The following is a 19,808-nucleotide window of genomic DNA, read 5'->3' as shown; positions in this document are numbered from 1 at the left end:
CATAGTGACCACTTCGAAAAGCGGCATGAGAGTGTTCCGGATTTTTATTTAAGACGGGTGTATTCATTTTAAAATTTAGGCAGAATTTATAGGCAAAAAAAACATATTTGTCTTATATGCTTAAGTGGATGATCTTTGACTCGTTTTAATGTTAATACGGATACCTTTGTTTTAAGGGTGACTAACTGGTGAATGTTATAATTGATACGGAGTATTATGATATATGACCGATTCTTTTTGTTACAAGTTAATAGTAAATGATATCGAAAAGTCCCTTGGTTTAGTTTAATACTAAGAAGTTCATGTATTCCTTTTTTGGTGGTCTCAACTAATAGTTTACGCTTCCTCTTTAGTATGTTTCGGAAATGCAATTACTACTTTCACCTCACCAGTTTACAAGTGGTGTGGGTGAGGGAGGATGAGTGGAAGCCTCTTCTTCTACCGGTTGTCTCCTTTAAAACAGCTATATCCGTCTTAAATGTAAAATGGGTTAAATATTACCCCATATAGATATAGATAGGACAAGAGTTTGTCATTCTCTACGCGTTCTGTTTTTTTGTCTCATTTATCCATTTAACCCGTTTTATTATTTAAAAGGGATATGTTCGTTTTAAACAAGAATTTACGTTTCTATAATGCATTGGGGGTAATAACTAATAATGATGATGGCTGATGGGTCACAGTGTTTCAAATATGTAATGCTTATGCTTGTCAATTTCTCTTTATCATAATTACATGGTGGAAAATTAATTTAACTTTGCTATATTCCCTCATTCATTTATGTGCTATTTCTGGCGTGGCCTTGTGGGTCTCCACAAAATACCATAATGCAGCCTTTATAGTTTGATTGGAGATAAATGAAGTCGGAAATATATGACCTTACTTTGGTGTAATTATTATTGAGAGGTGTTTTCGGATAATTTATAATGAAAAGTCGGAAATATATGACTTACTTTGGTGTGATTATTATTGAGAGGTGTTTTCGGATGATCTATAATGAACAGTCGGAAATATATGACCTTACTTTGGTGTGATTATTATTGAGAGGTGTTTTTGGATCATTTATAATGAAATTTGTGTCGAGAACTGTATTGAGTGGTTGTTACTACTTACTCTGTGACAATGAAAAGAAGCAAAACGAGTTTACTACGCTATTTTACTGTATTTCATTATAACCCAGAACCAAAAAGCCTCAAGTCTTGGACTCCTTTCAAAAAGAAAACTACTTTCCTGCAAGCTCTGGATACACAACTCTTCTATAGTCATCAATTTTGTTCTCTAGCTTCGGTTGCAAATCTAGCTTCGGTTGCAAAGACGGAAGGAGTGGTGCGTTGCTCAGCGAACTATGTGCCGCTCTCTCCAATCAGCTTCCTGGAGAGAGCAGCAGTAGTGTATAGAGACCGGCCGTCTGTCATCTATGGAAATGTTCATTATACTTGGGGACAGACTTTGGAAAGGTGTACTCAGCTTGCTTCTGCTCTCTCCCTCTTGGGTATCTCATCTGGAGATGTTGTGAGTTCCCTTTCAACTTTTTTTTTTTTTTTTTCCGTTTCATTTCAATCAATTCAGCTGGTAAAGTCGCCGTTCTGACTTGGGAAAATCAGTTCTTTTTTACTTATCAGTCTTTTTTCCAGTTTTTCTTGCTGTATTTATGACTAATGGCTTTCGAACTACAGGTCGCTGCATTCATTCCTAACATTCCAGAAATGTACGAGCTGCACTTTGCAGTTCCCATGGCTGGCGGAGTTTTATGCACCCTTAATATTCGTCATGACGCTGCCATGGTGTCAGTCTTGCTAAAACATTCCAACGCCAAACTCATTTTTGTTGATGCCCAGTTCTTTGAAGTAGTTCAAAAAGCAATCGGTATTATGTCCAAAGCCACTTCTAACCTTCCTCGAATCATCTTAGTTATCGATAAGCAGTCAGTTGGAGTTGGATACTCCATGCCTTCCTCAGTCAGCCTGGAATATGAGAGTCTTCTACAGACAGGAAAGTCCGACTTTGAAATTCAGAAACCAAAAGACGAGTTACAGCCCATTTCCTTAAATTACACTTCAGGGACAACCTCAAGTCCTAAGGGGGTGGTTTATAGCCACAGGGGTGCGTATTTGAACTCGCTAGCTACAGTCATGCTGAACGAGATGAGTTCCATAACTGTCTATTTGTGGACCGTCCCCATGTTTCACTGCAACGGGTGGTGCCTGACGTGGGGCCTGGCAGCTCGAGGTGGCACAAACATATGCCTGAGAAATGTCACTGCAAATGGAATATTCAGTAACATTGCCGAGCACAAGGTAACGCACATGGGAGGTGCACCCACTGTGTTAAGCATGATGATAAATGCACGGGCTGATCAGAAGAAGCCTCTTCCGGGAAAGGTAGCTGTTATGATTGGCGCAGCTCCGCCTCCTTCACAGGTGCTCTTTAAAATGGAAGAGATGGGTCTTGTGGCGATCCATGCTTATGGTCTGACCGAAACTTATGGACCAGGTATCAATGGCAGACACACACATGACCCAAAAGTTTTCAGAAAAATAATGAATTTGCATTCAGAATTAAGAGTAATAACTTGACCTGAAACCCGAATAACTTATTATAGTTTACGATAGACCTGACAAAACTAACACAACCTGAATAACTTGACCTGAAACCCGAAGTAGACTAAAACAGAATAATACTAAATGATTGAAAACCCAAATTGACCTAATCAAATCCGTAGAATTTGTAAAGGTTCCGAAAAGACATGAACTGACCTAATCGCTCTATCGGAAAGGTTCCGATAAAAAAAACTCATTTTCTTGAATTTCGTTTACTGCTGCTATTAGGTACATTTTGTGCATGGAAGCCTGAGTGGAATGCCTTGCCTCCACATGAGCAAGCAAAGATGAAGGCACGACAAGGAGTCCACCATATCGGAATGGAGGAAGTTGATGTGAAGCATCCGGTCACCATGGAAAGTGCGCCTTCCGATGGAAGAACAATGGGTGAGGTCATGTTTAGAGGCAACACTGTCATGAGTGGATACTTGAATGATCTGAAGGCATCCAAGGAGGCTTTTCAGGGCGGATGGTTTCACACTGGAGATTTGGGAGTTAAACATCCTGATGGATATATCGAGTTAAAAGACCGTGCTAAGGACATAATCATATCGGGGGGAGAAAATATAAGCACAATTGAGGTTGAATCTGTAATATTTAATCACCCTGCTGTTGTAGATGCTGCTGTCGTGGGCCGCCCAGATGATCACTGGGGTGAGACGCCCTGTGCATTTATCGAGCTCAAGAGCAGTCATAGCCATGTTAGTGCTGAAGATATGATCACGTTTTGTAGAGATCATCTTCCTCGATATATGGTTCCTCGAACTGTTGTGTTCGAGAAGCTACCAAAGACTTCAACAGGGAAGACCCAGAAATTTGTTCTCAAGGAGAAAGCGAAGGCCATGGGGAGCCTTTCTTGTAGCAATGCTAGCAAAATTTGAAGGGGTTATAAAGCATTCAACCAATGCTATTGATCAATTATCCGTTTCGGTCATTTATTTACCTATTCCATTTTTGGAATCTCATTGAGTTATTACCCTTCTATATTAGACATGTTTTTAACACTAAAATTTAGGAGAGACGGTCTCTCAATACGTTATTGAGAGATTACTCTTTTGTACCCCTTTATTTGAAGAGTAAATTAAAAATTACTCTCTTTTAAGTTGCACTTTTCTAAACTTACTCCCTTATAAGTTTTTTTTTTTTTTTTTTTAAATTACTCCCTTAAGTTGACTCGGACAAAAAATTGTTACCATTTTTCAACTCTGGTGAGTATTTCCGTCTCTTTTTGAATTTCCACTAAATTTAGGACGAAAATGCCCCTAGATTCCTTCACCTTATGTAAAAACACTAATCGTCCTCCTTATCTCGCCCAACTGCCCCACCAACCGCCACCCCCTCCTTCCTCTCTAACACCCCACAACCAGCCCTTCCCCTTCCTCATGAGAACCCCATTAGCCGCCCTTATCTCTCCTTTCTCGGCCCATTTGCGTTTTATTTTGCCGACAACGTCTCCGGAGATATTAGCTAATTTTTTGAATTTGTGCGGTGGGGCTGGTTGAGATAATCGTCGGTGTGTTAGGTGGGGAAATGAGGGTGCTGCTTGTTGTGGCAAATTCAAATAAAGATGGTGGCGCGTGGAGTGGGCCATTGACGTACATCAGGTAATGAGAGGGAGGTCGTTGGAGAAGTTTGGAAGTCGTTGGGGTTGACGGTGGTACGGTGGTGAAGGTTGTGCGGTGGTGTGGTGGCTGGTGGCAGCAGAGTGGATCAGGGAGATGAGGAAGAGAATGAAGAGAGTAATTTTTTTGAAGGGTAATTTCGTCCATTTACATATTTTGTTCTCCCGAGAACTAGTTTGATAGCAACTTTTTGTCTGAGATCAACTTAAGGGAGTAATTTAAAAAAAAAAAACATATAAGGGAGTATGTTTAGAAAAGTGCAACTTAAAAGGGAGTAATTTTTAATTTACTCTTATTTGAATTCCGTGACCCCTTTATTGTTGATCGTGACCCAAAGTAACATTTTAATTTCGTACATATTTACATAATAAGCGTGCCCATTTTATTATCTATATATATATACATAAAAGAGAGTTTTTTCGAGCGATATGAGAGCGTCCACATCATCAAAAATAAATTTAGGAAAGTATAATTTTTGATGTAAAAAATAAAGTGGAGAATCTTTTAATTATTATAATATGTATATTTCCTAAATTATAATCAAGTGATATTTCCAATTTTTATATCAAACTTTTACATTTCATTTGTCAAAAAAAAAATCGTTAAAAAAATTATGAAAATAATATAATTAGCTTTGTGGTAAAAATGCTATCATTAGAGTATAAATTTCATATTATTTGCATATATTAAAGATGGTGTACTTCTCAATATGAAAAATTGTGTACTTTTTAGTATGTTTTGTCCCACATTGAAAAATAAGTAGTGTGGTGAACACACTACATATAAATAGTAGAATTGTCCCACATCGAAAGATTAGTATAAGGTGGGTGATTCCATAATTATAAATAGGAGGCATACTTAGAACTTAGGCATCAACCCAAAATCTTTTGAGTTTCTTAAGTATTGTCTTGGAGAGCTCTTAAAAGTTTATATCATTATATTTTCTACCTATGGATTTTGTATGTCCCACATTGAAAGTAATGTAGGTGTGGTAAATATACTACGTTTAAATAATATAATTAGAATTTTGTTAAAAAATCAAGAGAGTATAGGTTCATATCATTTGCACATATTTTAATTATAATAAAAAATAAAAAACAAACGTATGAATATTAATAGATAATATAGTATTTGCTTATTATTAAATCGGGTTGGATGTCGAATTAGGTTCAAAAAATATGGTGTACTTTTAAATATGTTATTCGTCTCACATTGAAAAATAATGTAGGTGTGATAAATATATACTACATATAAATACGGAGTAGTTGAATTGTCCCACATCATAAGATTATCATAAGGTGGGGTGATCCCGTGATTACAAATATGATTTTTCCTTGGAGCTTAGGTATCACCCCAAATATATTGAATCTCTCAAAGTATACTTATTATATAAGAGACTTTAAACATAATCTTGAATTAAATGTTAAATTTTTAAAGTTGTAACATTTTTTTAGGTGGGAGAAAGATCGATAAAATGGTCAATATTATAACGGAAAATTTGCATGGTACCCTCGAATTTTGTTAGATTACACATAATACCCCTAATTTTAAGTTTGTACATATAATACCCTTTGTGTTTACTTTTTTCATAACGCCGTTACTCCTATGAGTAACTAGATGAGTAATTAAGCATGCCATGCTATTTGTGTTTTGTTATTTAGGTATTAAATGTTAGTTTATTAAATAAAATATGGATTTAAGAATTAGATGATGAAGTGTTTGTGTAATAGATAACAAAAGAAAAAGGTGTCAAAAGTCATAGGAGCAATGACATTATGACGGAAGTTGTCAAATGGTAATATGGGAACGAAAAAGGTGAACACAGGGGTACCATTTGTAGAAACTTAAAATTAGGGGTACCATGTGTAATCTATCAAAGTTCAAGGTTACCATGAGAAATTTCCAATATTATAATGATATAGTTAATTAAATTTTCATTTAAAAGAGAAAGATATCTGTACCAATAAAACAATAAAGGGAGTATTATTTATTAATTATTATTTTATTGTCACGCCATCAAACTTAACGTCTATTTAACAACCTTTATATTAGGGGGTACCATGGGAAAAAAAAATGGAACTTCAAGGATACCATAAGCAGATTCTTAAAAGTAGGGGTAACATGAAAAATATGACAAAATTAAGGGGTAACACGGGAAATTTCCGTATCTCAATTATGATAAAAAAAAATGAAGAAAAATAACGACAAATATTAATGGAGAGTACTTGATCATATTATTAAACTTAAATATAACTATTAGATATAATGAGTAACAATTAACCGTATTCGGCATTCGGGATCTGGTTGAATGTCGAACTAAATGCAAAAAAGATGGTGTAATTCTGAGTATGTTATTTGTCCCACATTGTAAAACAATGCAGGTTTGATGATATACTACGTATAAATAGTAGAATTGTCCCACATCAGAAAAATAATCCAAGTTTGGTGAATATATTAGTTATAAATAGTAGAATTGTATATACTTAACCTTTCCCAAAAAAAATAGTAGAATTGTCCCACATCGAAAGATTAGTATAAGGTGGAGTGATTATATGATTATAAATAAGAGCTAACCCACGTATTTATTAATCTTTTTTTTTGAAAGAAATATTTTAATAATATGTAAACAAATTATTAGATATAGAATGTAAACATTAAACCCTTATGTTTTTTTTTTGCATTATAAATAAGTTAATTACCCCGTTGCAACGCACGGGCATTCAAACTAGTTTATCATGATTTGTATCTATTTTATAACCTACAGTACCATTTTTTCTTTAAATTGTAAAGTGGTCTTCCAATAAATATATTAATAGACCGTCTATCAAAAGACTTACTCTGCTGTTTGTAATGAATAATTTGATCTTTCACATCCGTTATTATCCACTTATCATCCAATAACGGTCACTACAAAAATATAGTCATAACGAGGGGAACTTAAGGGAGCCAAATTGTTCAATGAAGATACTTTGATTCCAATTTTCAAACATAATAAAATCTTAAAATCTCTTTACTAATTCGATTATTTATCTCAAGTAATCTACATTACTTTGTCGCGAGGCAACTTGTAAAAACACAAATTATTATGTAAGACTATTTTAAAAGTTCGTGTCAATACTGAATTATTTTCTTCTCAAGTTATCATATCAAAAAATCCCTTTCAAATATTTGTACAATAAAATACATAAGACCAAAATCACCTACGCAGAACTATCTCAGTCCCCTTTGCAACGGAAAGGGGTATACACCGCAACCGTCTTTCCGTCAATACAAGGCTATCTTTTACTGGTGGGCGCTTTTGCCTTATTTAGATTAGATAGCTCTTCAATGAGCCTTATTTGTATGCTTCCTCCGTCCCAATTCCCAATCGTAGGTTTACTTTTGAAAACAAATAATTATGACGGAAAAACTAATTTTTTTTTAATATGGCCATCACATCAGAATGGATGTAATACCCTATGCTCTGTTTTTTAGTAGCGCAAGAGGTTATTGTCCGTTGCCTGCAGATATGGACCATATGTCCAGATGGTATTCCATCTGGATTCTGGCGTGACACTATATAGTGACCACTTCGAACATGTCATGAGTAGGGATGTCAGCGGGACGAGTAAGTGGGTATTGCCCAGCACCCGACCCAGTTGGGGCGAGGATGGGTAGAGCTTTGGCGGGTGGTGGGGCGGGTGCGGGTATGAAAATTGTACCCGCCATGGGTAATGGGCGGGGATGGATTTTGCATCTTACCCGCCTACCAGCCAATTGCTAAAAAACATTAGTGCGATTATGACAATTTTTTAAATCTTATTTAGTCATAATTAAGAATTTTAAGATATAATGTAAATAATACTCTCTCCAATTCACAATAAACCTCCCATTTCATTTTGGCACAAAAATTAAGGAAACACACTACCCCACCATATAATTAAATTTGGACCACACAAATACACTACCCCACCATACAATTAAATTTAGACCACACAAACACTTACCAAAAAAGGAAATAGGGAGGTTATTGTGAATAACCGAAAAAGGAAATAGGGAGGTTTATTGTGAATTGGAGGGAGTAGCTATTTTTAAAGTTTTTTTACTAGCTTTTTTGGTGAAAAATTAGACTTATAAAGATAAATAAAAAAAATGGAAATTAATAATGATTAAAGCAACATTTGCGAAAAAATTTATCAAATAAAATTATGGTGTAGCGGGTTAATGGATAAGCGGGCCGGGTACGATTTTATATTTCCACCCGTTGGGGCGAGGATGGTTTTGGAAACTTCTACCCGCCACGGGTGGTGGGGGCGGGGACGGGTACGAGTATGAGTTTTTCTTGGTGGGTGCGGGTACGGGGGAGCCTATATCCACCACCGCCCCGCCCCAATGACATCCCTAGTCATGAGGATTACCGCGAATTTTTTGGTTAAATGGAGTTATTTGACAAATTAATTTGCGTTTTGGAGTTGGATTCAAACTATTTAGGGTCAATGGGTTCACGTCATTACTTGTATTTTTTTTTCAAACTTTTATGTAAAGTCGCTAAACTCTTCGGCGGCTTCACCACTTACTCACAAAAAGACCTTATGTAAAATTTTCTAATCATTACTCTTATGCCGCCGAGAACATCGTGTCTTCTTAGAATATTTTGTGTTCTTGTTTATGCAATTCCCCCGATTCTACCATTTTTCTTGATTTAAGCTTTCTACCATATAAAAATCAATCTCTAAAATCACTCTCGTATGATCTAAACCCCAAATTTGTTCCAAATTTTAAACTTTCTAACTTGGTGTTCCTCCTCAAAAATGTATTATAAATACAATACAAACACATCCATTCTTACATTGTTCCTCCCCAAATTGAATGAAAACAAAATAAAATCGAAAAAAAATAAAAAACTCACAAGCTTTTCCATCTTCATTAATGAAAATGAGTGTTGATTTGCAAATTGAGAAGGTGTTTTGGAGAATTTTTTAGGCCTAATTAAAAAACCCAGATTTGTTGTTACTTATTTTTGTTGTTGTTGGTTGTGGTGGCGGCGGCGGAGAGGAAGGAGAGGTGAGGTTTAGGCGTTGGTGGTGGCGGCAGGGAGGAAGGAGGTAGGTGAGTGCCGGAGAGGAAGGAGGAAGCAAATGAGGAAGGAGGAAGATGGGTTTTGGTGTTTGATTATAATGTAGAAGAGTTAAATTAAAATAAGAAATCATACAATCTGAAATTGGAAATTGGAAATTCTTAGGTGGTCTAGTGCTTCCTAGGGTTTCTGTCTAAAATTCTTCGATTTCTCCTCTTTCTCGAGGTTTTTCTCGCGATCTTTATCGTGAGATTAGTTTCTTTGTTCGTTTGCTTTGGTTTTTTTCGTGCAGGTGTCAAATGTCAAGTGGAACAAGGGTCCATCATCGGGACGGGAATGAGCCTATTGAGGAGGAGGGGAGTACATTCGATTGGGAGGATGACGGGGGTGACAGTAGTGCTACGAACGAGTTGATTTTTGTAGGCAAATTATGGGCGTCTAGGGCTATCAATGTTAAGGCAACAATCGATACTATGATTAAATTGTGGAATCCGTCGAAGTCTCTGATGGGGAATATCATTGATGCTAAGGAGAAAACTTTTGTCTTTCGTTTTGGATCAGAGAGGGACAAGGCTAGGGTTTTGGAGGGACAACCATGGCACTTCGACAAATTCGTGTGGTGCTTTAATGAGCTGAATCCAACAAGTAAAATCACTGATGTTCCGCTATCTCGATTTCCAATTTGGGCCAGGATTTACGATTTACCAATTTCTGGTCGAACGAATTTGGCTAATGCTGAGAAATTGGGGAATTGTTTTGGGAAATTTATTGGTCTCGAACATGGACCAAATGCCGAGCTTGATAGGGCTATTCGAGTACGAGTTTATTATGATATCACTATGCCCCTTAAGCCGTCTATACCAGTTCGTATGAAGGATGGACGCACCATTAATTTTTCGGTCAAATATGAGCGTCTTCCAACATATCTTTATTATGGGTGTGGTTTGATTGGACACGGTGAAAAAGATTGTGAAGATGGTCCTTATATATGAGGAAGAGGATTTAAAGTTCGGGGACTGGTTGCGTGTCTCGCCTTGGAAAGTTATTAAAAATTTTAAAGAGGGAGTGGGGAAGGCGGTAGGGACCTTCGACCAAGCTTTGAGGCCGCGAGTCGTGGATACGAGAGAAACCATTTCACCATGATTAAGAAGTTGCAGGCCATTTCTATTGATCTTAAAAGCAAGAAAAGTGAAGCGACAAAACTAAAGGAGTTGAATGAAGATGGTGAAAGAAGGGAGGATAGGGAGGAACAACGAGAGGAAGTGATAGAGGGGGAGGAAGGCAGGAGGTCGGAGGCCTGAGATGATGGGTTGCAGTGAACATGAGGAGGGCGGTGATCAGGAGGGTGACTTAATGGGTAAGGAGCAGGGTGAGGAAGTGGGCAGTGAGGTGGGGCAATTATCGATACTCGTTTTATGGAGCTTGATGCAGACTTGGTGGTGAAGGTAAGCGGGGGGCAGCAAGGAAAATGGGAAGAAGGGAGGGAATGCGGGAAGTGAGGGGGGAGGAAGTTGGACGCGGGTGTGGAGGACGGATGTGGGAGGTGGGTCACAGGCGAGGAGGGAGTCTGTGAAGGAGCATGGGGGGGAACGAGGGCGTGAGGAGGCACCTATGGTGGAGGTTCAAAAGCGGTCGAAATTATTCTTAGACGGGGGCGTCTTTAGTACCTGAGGCGGAGGTTGACATAGTTCAACCCCGCCAGGCCCAATGAATATTTTAAACATTAACTGTCGGAGCTTGGGCAACCCCGACACGGTTACTGCGCTCCGTGCTTTGGTACGGAGGGAGGCCCCGGCCATATTGTTTTTATGTGAGACGAAACTTTGTGGTCGTGAAATGAGGAGGGTGAAGGAGAAATTGGATGGGTATTATGGAATTGAGGTAGATAGTGCAGGACGATCGGGTGGTTTAGCTTTCTTGTGGAAGAAGGAGGTTGACTGTCTTTTCATGTCGGCTTCTTTGCATCATATGGATTTTATGATTCGAGGAGAGGGCGGGGAATGGCGGGTTACGGGTTTCTATGGCTGGCCTTCGATGTCTGATAAACATCTTTCTTGTGAGCTTCTTAGGCTCCTAGGAAGACAATCTCAATTACCATGGGTGTGCATATGGGATTTCAACGAGATACTGTTCTCGACTGAGATGAAAGGTGGTAGTAGGCCGTAGAGGCAGATGAACAATTTCAGGGAAGCGGTTGATGAGTGTGGTATTCGGGATGCTCCGTGGGAGGGATATAATTTTTCATGGGATAATGGGCAAGCTGGAGAGGCGAATCGACAGAGTATGCTTGATAGGGTGTTGTGCTCGGCTTCTTGGCTAGATTTATTTCCTTTTGCAAGACTATTTTATCTTGATAAAGAGTGGTCGGATCATGCGCCTATTAAACTTCTTTTGAATAGGAGGGAAGGGGAAACAGCGAAGGAGCGAAAGTTTAGATTTGAGCAGGTATGGGTTCGGGTAGAAGGGTGTCGTGAGGCGTGATAGGCTATCGCACACCTATGCAAAGATAATATTTATACCCTAGGTAACAAATTAATGTAGTACTTAGAGGTCGAACCCAAAGGAGACGGGAGTTATTAATTAATTGTTATGAAGCGAAGTTTATCTTGAGTCGATGCGGTAGATTGATTGATTGGTTGATTATGCAAATAAAATGAAAACAACAATAAAAAGAAATTGTCTAGGGAGGTCGGGTCACACATGCTAATTACGTAAATGTTTATGTCAAGTTAAGAAGTTGATTTTGCGGTAAATGTTTAGGCTTAGAGATACCCACCTTACGACATTAGTATCAACCATAGACCGGGTCCTAGAGAAACTCTCGTCCATGACTAGGTCGTCCTACTACACATGCTTAGTCTAATTCAATTCCGTGCCTCTCGACTTTAGAACGAATGAACAAACTTAATCGATGAATAAGGCCTTTAAACATAGATTAAACATTATGGTGCAAACATGTGATAGAAACAATTATACAATATTAACTTATCCTTATTTTGACATTTACAAATTACTTAATCATGCATGGCTTCCTTTATTCCCTAGACAAAGGTAAATTATTCTAACATTGTGAAAATATAAACTAAACTAATGTTAAATGAAATGATAAATAACATAATTAAAATAAAGATAAAATTACCTTGAATGGAAATAGAAGAACAATTGAAAATGGAAATAACTTGGAATAAATCTTGAACTTGATAATAGAAATGTTGTAACAAACTAATACAAGCTAAACTAAACTAAATTAAACTACTAATATTTAGAGAGAATTTTGGAATAGAAATATGTGTGAATGGTGTATGGTGTGTTGAAGTCTACACCCTTTATATAAGAAATAAGGAGTGAAACATAGAGTAAATACAAGGAGTCAACCCCAAATATTTTCTCTTAATTGCTTGATTAATTACCAAAGGAATACTAAGTGAGCCACTAATTCCATCATAATTCACTTGGTTAAATGTGATATTAGCATCCTAAGCTCTTCTTAGCATCCAATAGTTTCCACCATAATTTGAACTTTGAATTTGGGCTTGACTTTGCACAATGACTTTGCTTGTATTTTCATTTTGATCCAACACTTTCTTCATACAAAATCCATGCACTTCCAACACTTAGCCCAAACTTGTGCTCTTACTTAGCTTATTTCTTCTAGTAGCTTATTTGTAATATTTTAGCTCCAAAAAGTTTAAGTACCTACAAAATATGACAAGACAAGCAAAGATACTAGAATACACATATTAGCTTATAAAACACTAAGATAAGTGCTAAATGACATGTGAAATAAAGCTAATATAAGGGGTTAAAATGTATAGAAAATGCACTTATCAAGGCGATTGATCGAGGGGTAGAAAAAAGTGGTGCAAATCTTGTGCGGGTGTTGAATGAATGTGCAAGAGGGCGTGGAAGAGTATGAGTATTTCGGGCATAGGTCGGGATATTGGACGGAAATATAAACTTCTATCTAGACTAAATGAGGGGGAGAGGTCGGAGGATAATGTGAGGAGAAGACGGAAATTAGTTGCGGAACTGGCTGACTTGAGACGTAAGGAGGAGCAGTATTGGCGGCAACGATCGCGGGCCCTATGGCTTAAAGATGGGGATCGTAATACGACTTTTTTCCATACTAGGGCTGGTGAGCGTAAGCGCAAGAATTTTATTAGTAAGCTTGTGGATGATGATGGGAACGTGCATTCAGGGGAGGAAGGAATTGAAAATGTGGCTATGTCTTACTTCAAGCGACTTTTTACGTCTTCGAATCCGACTAATTTCGAGGTGCTCGGCAATCTAGGCCAGCGGATGACAGAGGAGATGAATGGCATTTTGGCTAAGGAATATACTGAAGAAGTGGTGGTGATGGCTCTTAATCAGATGCATCCGTTAAAAGCTCCGGGCCCGCATGGTATGAATTGGTTATTTTACCAGACTTACTGGGGCTCGGTGGGTTCGATTGTAGTGAGCACTGTTCTCGTTATTTTACGGGGTGAAGCCTCACCGAGAGAGTTAAATAAGACTAATATTGTCTTAATACCTAAGAAGAAAGCTCCGGACAAAGTTAGCGATTTCCTACCGATCGATCTTTGTAATGTGGCATATAAGTTGGTTTCAAAGGTTTTAGCGAATCGGTTGAAGCAATTTCTTGGAGATATTGTATCAGAAAATCAAAGTGTGTTTACTCCAGGTAGAATTATCTCGGATAATGTGTTAATTGCTTTTGAACTTTTCCATTTTATGAAAAATTCGAGAAATGCCGAGGGGTTCATGGCCTTTAAATTGGATATGGCAAAGGTGTATGACAGGGTTGAATTGAGCTTTTTGGAGAGGGTCTTAGTTGTGATGGGTTTCAATCGACAATGGTCTGCTCGTGTTATGGAATGTGTGTCTTCGGTGTCTTTCTCCGTGCTTATTAATGGGAGCCCATCTCGTATTTTTCGACCGACTAGAGGCTTGAGACAAGGTGACCCTCTTTCACCTTATTTGTTTATCTTTTGTGCGGAAGTTCTATCTAGCTTAATGAGGAGGGCCGTGGAGATTAACTCACTGCACGACATTCGTATTTCAAATGGTGCGCCCTTTATTTCCCATCTGTTATTTGCTGACAATAGTATTTTCTTTGTGAAAGCGACTTTGGAGGAGGCTGATGTGATAAATTCTATTTTGCGTTGATATGAAGAAGCTTCGGGGCAGTTGGTTAATTTGGACAAGACTACCGTCTCATTTAGCAAAGGGGTGCCGCTGCAGCGTAGGAGTAATTTAGCTACCCGATTGTTCATTACTGAGGTGGAGGAACAAGCTAGGTATTTTGGTTTACCCACTATTGTGGGAAGGTCCAAGAAGAGGTTGACGGATATCCTTTGTGATAAGCTTAGTAAACGGCTGAATTGTTGGCGTGGGAAAACTTTGTCCAGGGCTGGTAAGGAAGTTCTTATAAAGGCGGGAGTCAATTCACTTCCTACCTACGTTATGAGTATTTTTAAAATTCCCGTCAACTTCCGTGAGCTTCGATCATTGATATCTCGCTTTTGGTGGGGACATGAAGGAGAGGTGAGGTTTAGGCGTTGGTGGTGGCGGAGAGGAAGGAGTGGCGGCAGGGAGGAAGGAGGTATGTGGGTGCCGGAGAGGAAGGAGGAAGCAAAGGAGGGAGGAGGAAGATGGGTTTTGGTGTTATTATAATGTAGAAGAGTTAAAGGCATGTTTTGCAAACCAAGAAAGAGTAAAAGCGCTGGGAAATCTAGCGGCTTCATCCCTTTTCCTTCTCTTAAAAGTTGAGCCATTTTACAAAGACTAAAAATGCTATTGTTTCTAGCGGCTTCACTTAAAAACAGAAAAAAAAAATTAAGCTGATGACGTGGACCCATTGGCCATAAATAGTTTGAATCCGACTTTAAAAGGCAAATTAATTTGTCAAATAACCCCATTTAACCAAAAAATTCGATTACAACGGTCGTATTTGACGCTTATAAGCCTCATGTATGAGTTGTTATAATCAATATTAGGGTGTGATAGACCGATTTTTTTTTTTTTTTTGTTAACGATTAATAAATGTATCTAAAAGTCCCTCGGTTTAATAAGGAAGTTCGGGTATTTGTTTTTGGCTGTCTCAACTAATAGTTTACGCTGCCTTAATGTTTCGGAAATACAATTACAACTTTCACCTCACCAGTTTACAAAGTGGTAGGGTGAGGAGGAATGAGCATAAGACGACTATATCTGGCTTAAATGTAAAATGGGTTAAATATTACCCAAACTTGGACAAGAGTTTGTCATTCCCTCAATCTATTTGACCCGTTATATTATTTCAGATAGATATGTCTTCCTTAAACACGAATTTGTGCTTCTATAATGCAAGGGGGTAATATTGATGATGACCTTATGGGTCACAATGTTTCAAATCTTGGAAAACGACGCAGATCCTCGGGTTTGACATTTTTCCAAAATATCCTATTTTTTTTTCAAGTCGTAGTTTCGAAAGATCAATTTGAAAAAAAAATTTGTCACTTTATGGCGTATAAACACGAGTTATGGCTTCTTAAAATTCGATGATAAAAAAACTAGAGTATTTTAGACAAAATATCAAACTTCAGGACATCACATGCATTTTTCGTTTATAATGCTTATCAATTACTCTTATCATAATTACATGGTGGAAAATTAGTTAAACTTTGCTATATTCCCCTAAATCATTTATGTGCTTTTTCTGTTGTGGCCTTGTGGGTCCTCCACTTTCCACAAAAGACCATAATGCTGCCTTTATAGTTTGATTTGAGATAATGAAGTCGGAAATATACGACCTTACCTTGTGTGAATATTTTTGAGATGTGCTTTCGGATGATCTATAATAAAAATTGGGTCGAGAATTGTATTACTACACGACAACCAAGAACCAAAAAGCCACAAGTCTTGGTCTCCATTTGAAAACGAAACTACATTTGTGCCACTATTACCGCGAACCGCGATATATAGTGGGTGACTTCTTAACTTTCCTCCAAGTTCAGGATATATAGCTTATCTATAGTCATCAACTTGGTTCTCTAGTTGCGGTTGCAAAGATGGAAGGACTGGTACGTTGCTCAGCGAACTATGTGCCGCTCTCTCCAATCAGCTTCCTGGAGAGAGCAGCACTAGTGTATAGAGACCGACTGTCCGTCATCTATGGAAATGTTCATTATACTTGGGGACAGACTTTAGAAAGGTGTACTCAGCTTGCTTCTGCTCTTTCTCTCTTGGGTATCTCATCTGGAGATGTTGTGAGTACCCTTTTACCCTTTTTTATTATTTTTTTTTTTTTTTTTTGGGTATCTCATTTGGAAATGCCACCCGAGGGTAACATGCTCGAAGTCTATTAGATATGGACTCAGGCCAAGAATGCTCCACAAGATTTTGCTCTTGGTGGCCTTTTTATTATTATTTTTTTCAATTCAATCAACTCACTAGCTCAGCTGGTAAAGTTGCGGTTCTGACTTTGGGATCTCAGTTCTTTTTTGCACTGTCCGGTGCAATCCGCTTCTAGACGGGTAGAACCATGAGGGCAATAGAACTTTCACGCACAAGTTTTTATGGTGCTACTTAGTCGAATAGCTTACTTTGTATCGATTGACACATTGTAAGTTATTTTTATCTTACTGTCCAAAACAAAATCGAGTGGAAAATATAAATGGGATGGAGAGGGAAGTAGGTATCGTTTTTTACTCCATCTGTCTTTTTTTTCAGTTTTTCTTGCCTGTATTTATGACTAATGGCCTTCGAATTACTTACAGGTCGCTGCATTCATTCCTAACATTCCGGCAATGTATGAGCTGCACTTTGCAGTTCCCATGGCTGGCGGAGTTTTATGCACCCTTAATATTCGTCATGACGCTGCCATGGTGTCAGTCTTGCTAAAACATTCCAACGCCAAACTCATTTTTGTTGATGCCCAGTTCTTTGAAGTAGTTCAAAAAGCAATCGGTATTATGTCCAAAGCCACTTCTAACCTTCCTCGAATCATCTTAGTTATCGATAAGCAGTCAGTTGGAGTTGGATACTCCATGCCTTCCTCAGTCAGCCTGGAATATGAGAGTCTTCTACAGACAGGAAAGTCCGACTTTGAAATTCAGAAACCAAAAGACGAGTTACAGCCCATTTCCTTAAATTACACTTCAGGGACAACCTCAAGTCCTAAGGGGGTGGTTTATAGCCACAGGGGTGCGTATTTGAACTCGCTAGCTACAGTCATGCTGAACGAGATGAGTTCCATAACTGTCTATTTGTGGACCGTCCCCATGTTTCACTGCAACGGGTGGTGCCTGACGTGGGGCCTGGCAGCTCGAGGTGGCACAAACATATGCCTGAGAAATGTCACTGCAAATGGAATATTCAGTAACATTGCCGAGCACAAGGTAACGCACATGGGAGGTGCACCCACTGTGTTAAGCATGATGATAAATGCACGGGCTGATCAGAAGAAGCCTCTTCCGGGAAAGGTAGCTGTTATGATTGGCGCAGCTCCGCCTCCTTCACAGGTGCTCTTTAAAATGGAAGAGATGGGTCTTGTGGCGATCCATGCTTATGGTCTGACCGAAACTTATGGACCAGGTATCAATGGCAGACACACACACATGACCCAAAAGTTTTCAGAAAAATAATGAATTTGCATTCAGAATTAAGAGTAATAACTTGACCTGAAACCCGAATAACTTATTATAGTTTACGATAGACCTGACAAAACTAACACAACCTGAATAACTTGACCTGAAACCCGAAGTAGACTAAAACAGAATAATACTAAATGATTGAAAACCCAAATTGACCTAATCAAATCCGTAGAATTTGTAAAGGTTCCGAAAAGACATGAACTGACCTAATCGCTCTATCGGAAAGGTTCCGATAAAAAAAACTCATTTTCTTGAATTTCGTTTACTGCTGCTATTAGGTACATTTTGTGCATGGAAGCCTGAGTGGAATGCCTTGCCTCCACATGAGCAAGCAAAGATGAAGGCACGACAAGGACTCCACCATATCGGAATGGAGGAAGTTGATGTGAAGCATCCGGTCACCATGGAAAGTGCGCCTTCCGATGGAAGAACAATGGGTGAGGTCATGTTTAGAGGCAACACTGTCATGAGTGGATACTTGAATGATCTGAAGGCATCCAAGGAGGCTTTTCAGGGCGGATGGTTTCACACTGGAGATTTGGGAGTTAAACATCCTGATGGATATATCGAGTTAAAAGACCGTGCTAAGGACATAATCATATCGGGGGGAGAAAATATAAGCACAATTGAGGTTGAATCTGTAATATTTAATCACCCTGCTGTTGTAGATGCTGCTGTCGTGGGCCGCCCAGATGATCACTGGGGTGAGACGCCCTGTGCATTTATCGAGCTCAAGAGCAGTCATAGCCATGTTAGTGCTGAAGATATGATCACGTTTTGTAGAGATCATCTTCCTCGATATATGGTTCCTCGAACTGTTGTGTTCGAGAAGCTACCAAAGACTTCAACAGGGAAGACCCAGAAATTTGTTCTCAAGGAGAAAGCGAAGGCCATGGGGAGCCTTTCTTGTAGCAATGCTAGCAAAATTTGAAGGGGTTATAAAGCATTCAACCAATGCTATTGATCAATTATCCGTTTGGCCATTTATTTACCTATTCCATTTTTGGAATCTCATTGAGTTATTACCCTTCTATATTAGACATGTTTTTAACACTAAAATTTAGGAGAGACGGTCTCTCAATACGTTATTGAGAGATTACTCTTTTGTACCCCTTTATTTGAAGAGTAAATTAAAAATTACTCTCTTTTAAGTTGCACTTTTCTAAACTTACTCCCTTATAAGTTTTTTTTTTTTTTTTTTTAAATTACTCCCTTAAGTTGACTCGGACAAAAAATTGTTACCATTTTTCAACTCTGGTGAGTATTTCCGTCTCTTTTTGAATTTCCACTAAATTTAGGACGAAAATGCCCCTAGATTCCTTCACCTTATGTAAAAACACTAATCGTCCTCCTTATCTCGCCCAACTGCCCCACCAACCGCCACCCCCTCCTTCCTCTCTAACACCCCACAACCAGCCCTTCCCCTTCCTCATGAGAACCCCATTAGCCGCCCTTATCTCTCCTTTCTCGGCCCATTTGCGTTTTATTTTGCCGACAACGTCTCCGGAGATATTAGCTAATTTTTTGAATTTGTGCGGTGGGGCTGGTTGAGATAATCGTCGGTGTGTTAGGTGGGGAAATGAGGTGCTGCTTGTTGTGGCAAATTCAAATAAAGATGGTGGCGCGTGGAGTGGGCCATTGACGTACATCAGGTAATGAGAGGGAGGTCGTTGGAGAAGTTTGGAAGTCGTTGGGGTTGACGGTGGTACGGTGGTGAAGGTTGTGCGGTGGTGTGGTGGCTGGTGGCAGCAGAGTGGATCAGGGAGATGAGGAAGAGAATGAAGAGAGTAATTTTTTTGAAGGGTAATTTCGTCCATTTACATATTTTGTTCTCCCGAGAACTAGTTTGATAGCAACTTTTTGTCTGAGATCAACTTAAGGGAGTAATTTAAAAAAA

At 38.7% G+C, this 19,808-nt stretch overlaps 3 protein-coding genes across 4 annotated transcripts; all 3 read left to right on the top strand.

Annotated features, from left to right (window-relative positions):
- Positions 1-942: 942 nt before the first annotated feature.
- Positions 943-3,702, top strand: LOC141611644 (butanoate--CoA ligase AAE1-like). 2 transcript variants are annotated; one of them, XM_074430233.1, is made up of 3 exons: positions 943-1,512; positions 1,677-2,493; positions 2,829-3,702. In XM_074430233.1, exons 1-3 carry the CDS (start codon positions 1,123-1,125, stop codon positions 3,479-3,481), a joined length of 1,860 nt encoding a protein of 619 aa, XP_074286334.1. In that variant the 5' UTR covers positions 943-1,122; the 3' UTR covers positions 3,482-3,702. The 2 variants fall into 2 exon arrangements, with proteins under 2 accessions (XP_074286334.1, XP_074286341.1); XM_074430240.1 differs by having other exon boundaries at positions 950-1,512; positions 2,016-2,493.
- Positions 3,703-4,130: 428 nt separating this feature from the next.
- On the top strand, positions 4,131-10,270 carry LOC141587534 (uncharacterized). Its single transcript, XM_074409010.1, has 2 exons — positions 4,131-4,204; positions 9,571-10,270. The coding sequence occupies exons 1-2, from the start codon at positions 4,131-4,133 to the stop codon at positions 10,268-10,270; spliced, it is 774 nt and encodes a 257-aa protein (XP_074265111.1).
- Positions 10,271-16,143: 5,873 nt separating this feature from the next.
- LOC141611662 (butanoate--CoA ligase AAE1-like) lies at positions 16,144-18,882 on the top strand. The gene is made up of 3 exons (XM_074430251.1): positions 16,144-16,525; positions 17,036-17,852; positions 18,190-18,882. The coding sequence occupies exons 1-3, from the start codon at positions 16,328-16,330 to the stop codon at positions 18,840-18,842; spliced, it is 1,668 nt and encodes a 555-aa protein (XP_074286352.1). The 5' UTR covers positions 16,144-16,327; the 3' UTR covers positions 18,843-18,882.
- Positions 18,883-19,808: the final 926 nt, after the last annotated feature.

The sequence above is a fragment of the Silene latifolia genome, chromosome 1, assembly GCF_048544455.1.
Source record: "Silene latifolia isolate original U9 population chromosome 1, ASM4854445v1, whole genome shotgun sequence".
NCBI classification, from domain to species: Eukaryota; Viridiplantae; Streptophyta; class Magnoliopsida; order Caryophyllales; family Caryophyllaceae; genus Silene; species Silene latifolia.
The sequence above is the reverse complement of the archived record's forward strand: the minus strand, read 5'-3'. Positions and strand labels throughout refer to the sequence as shown.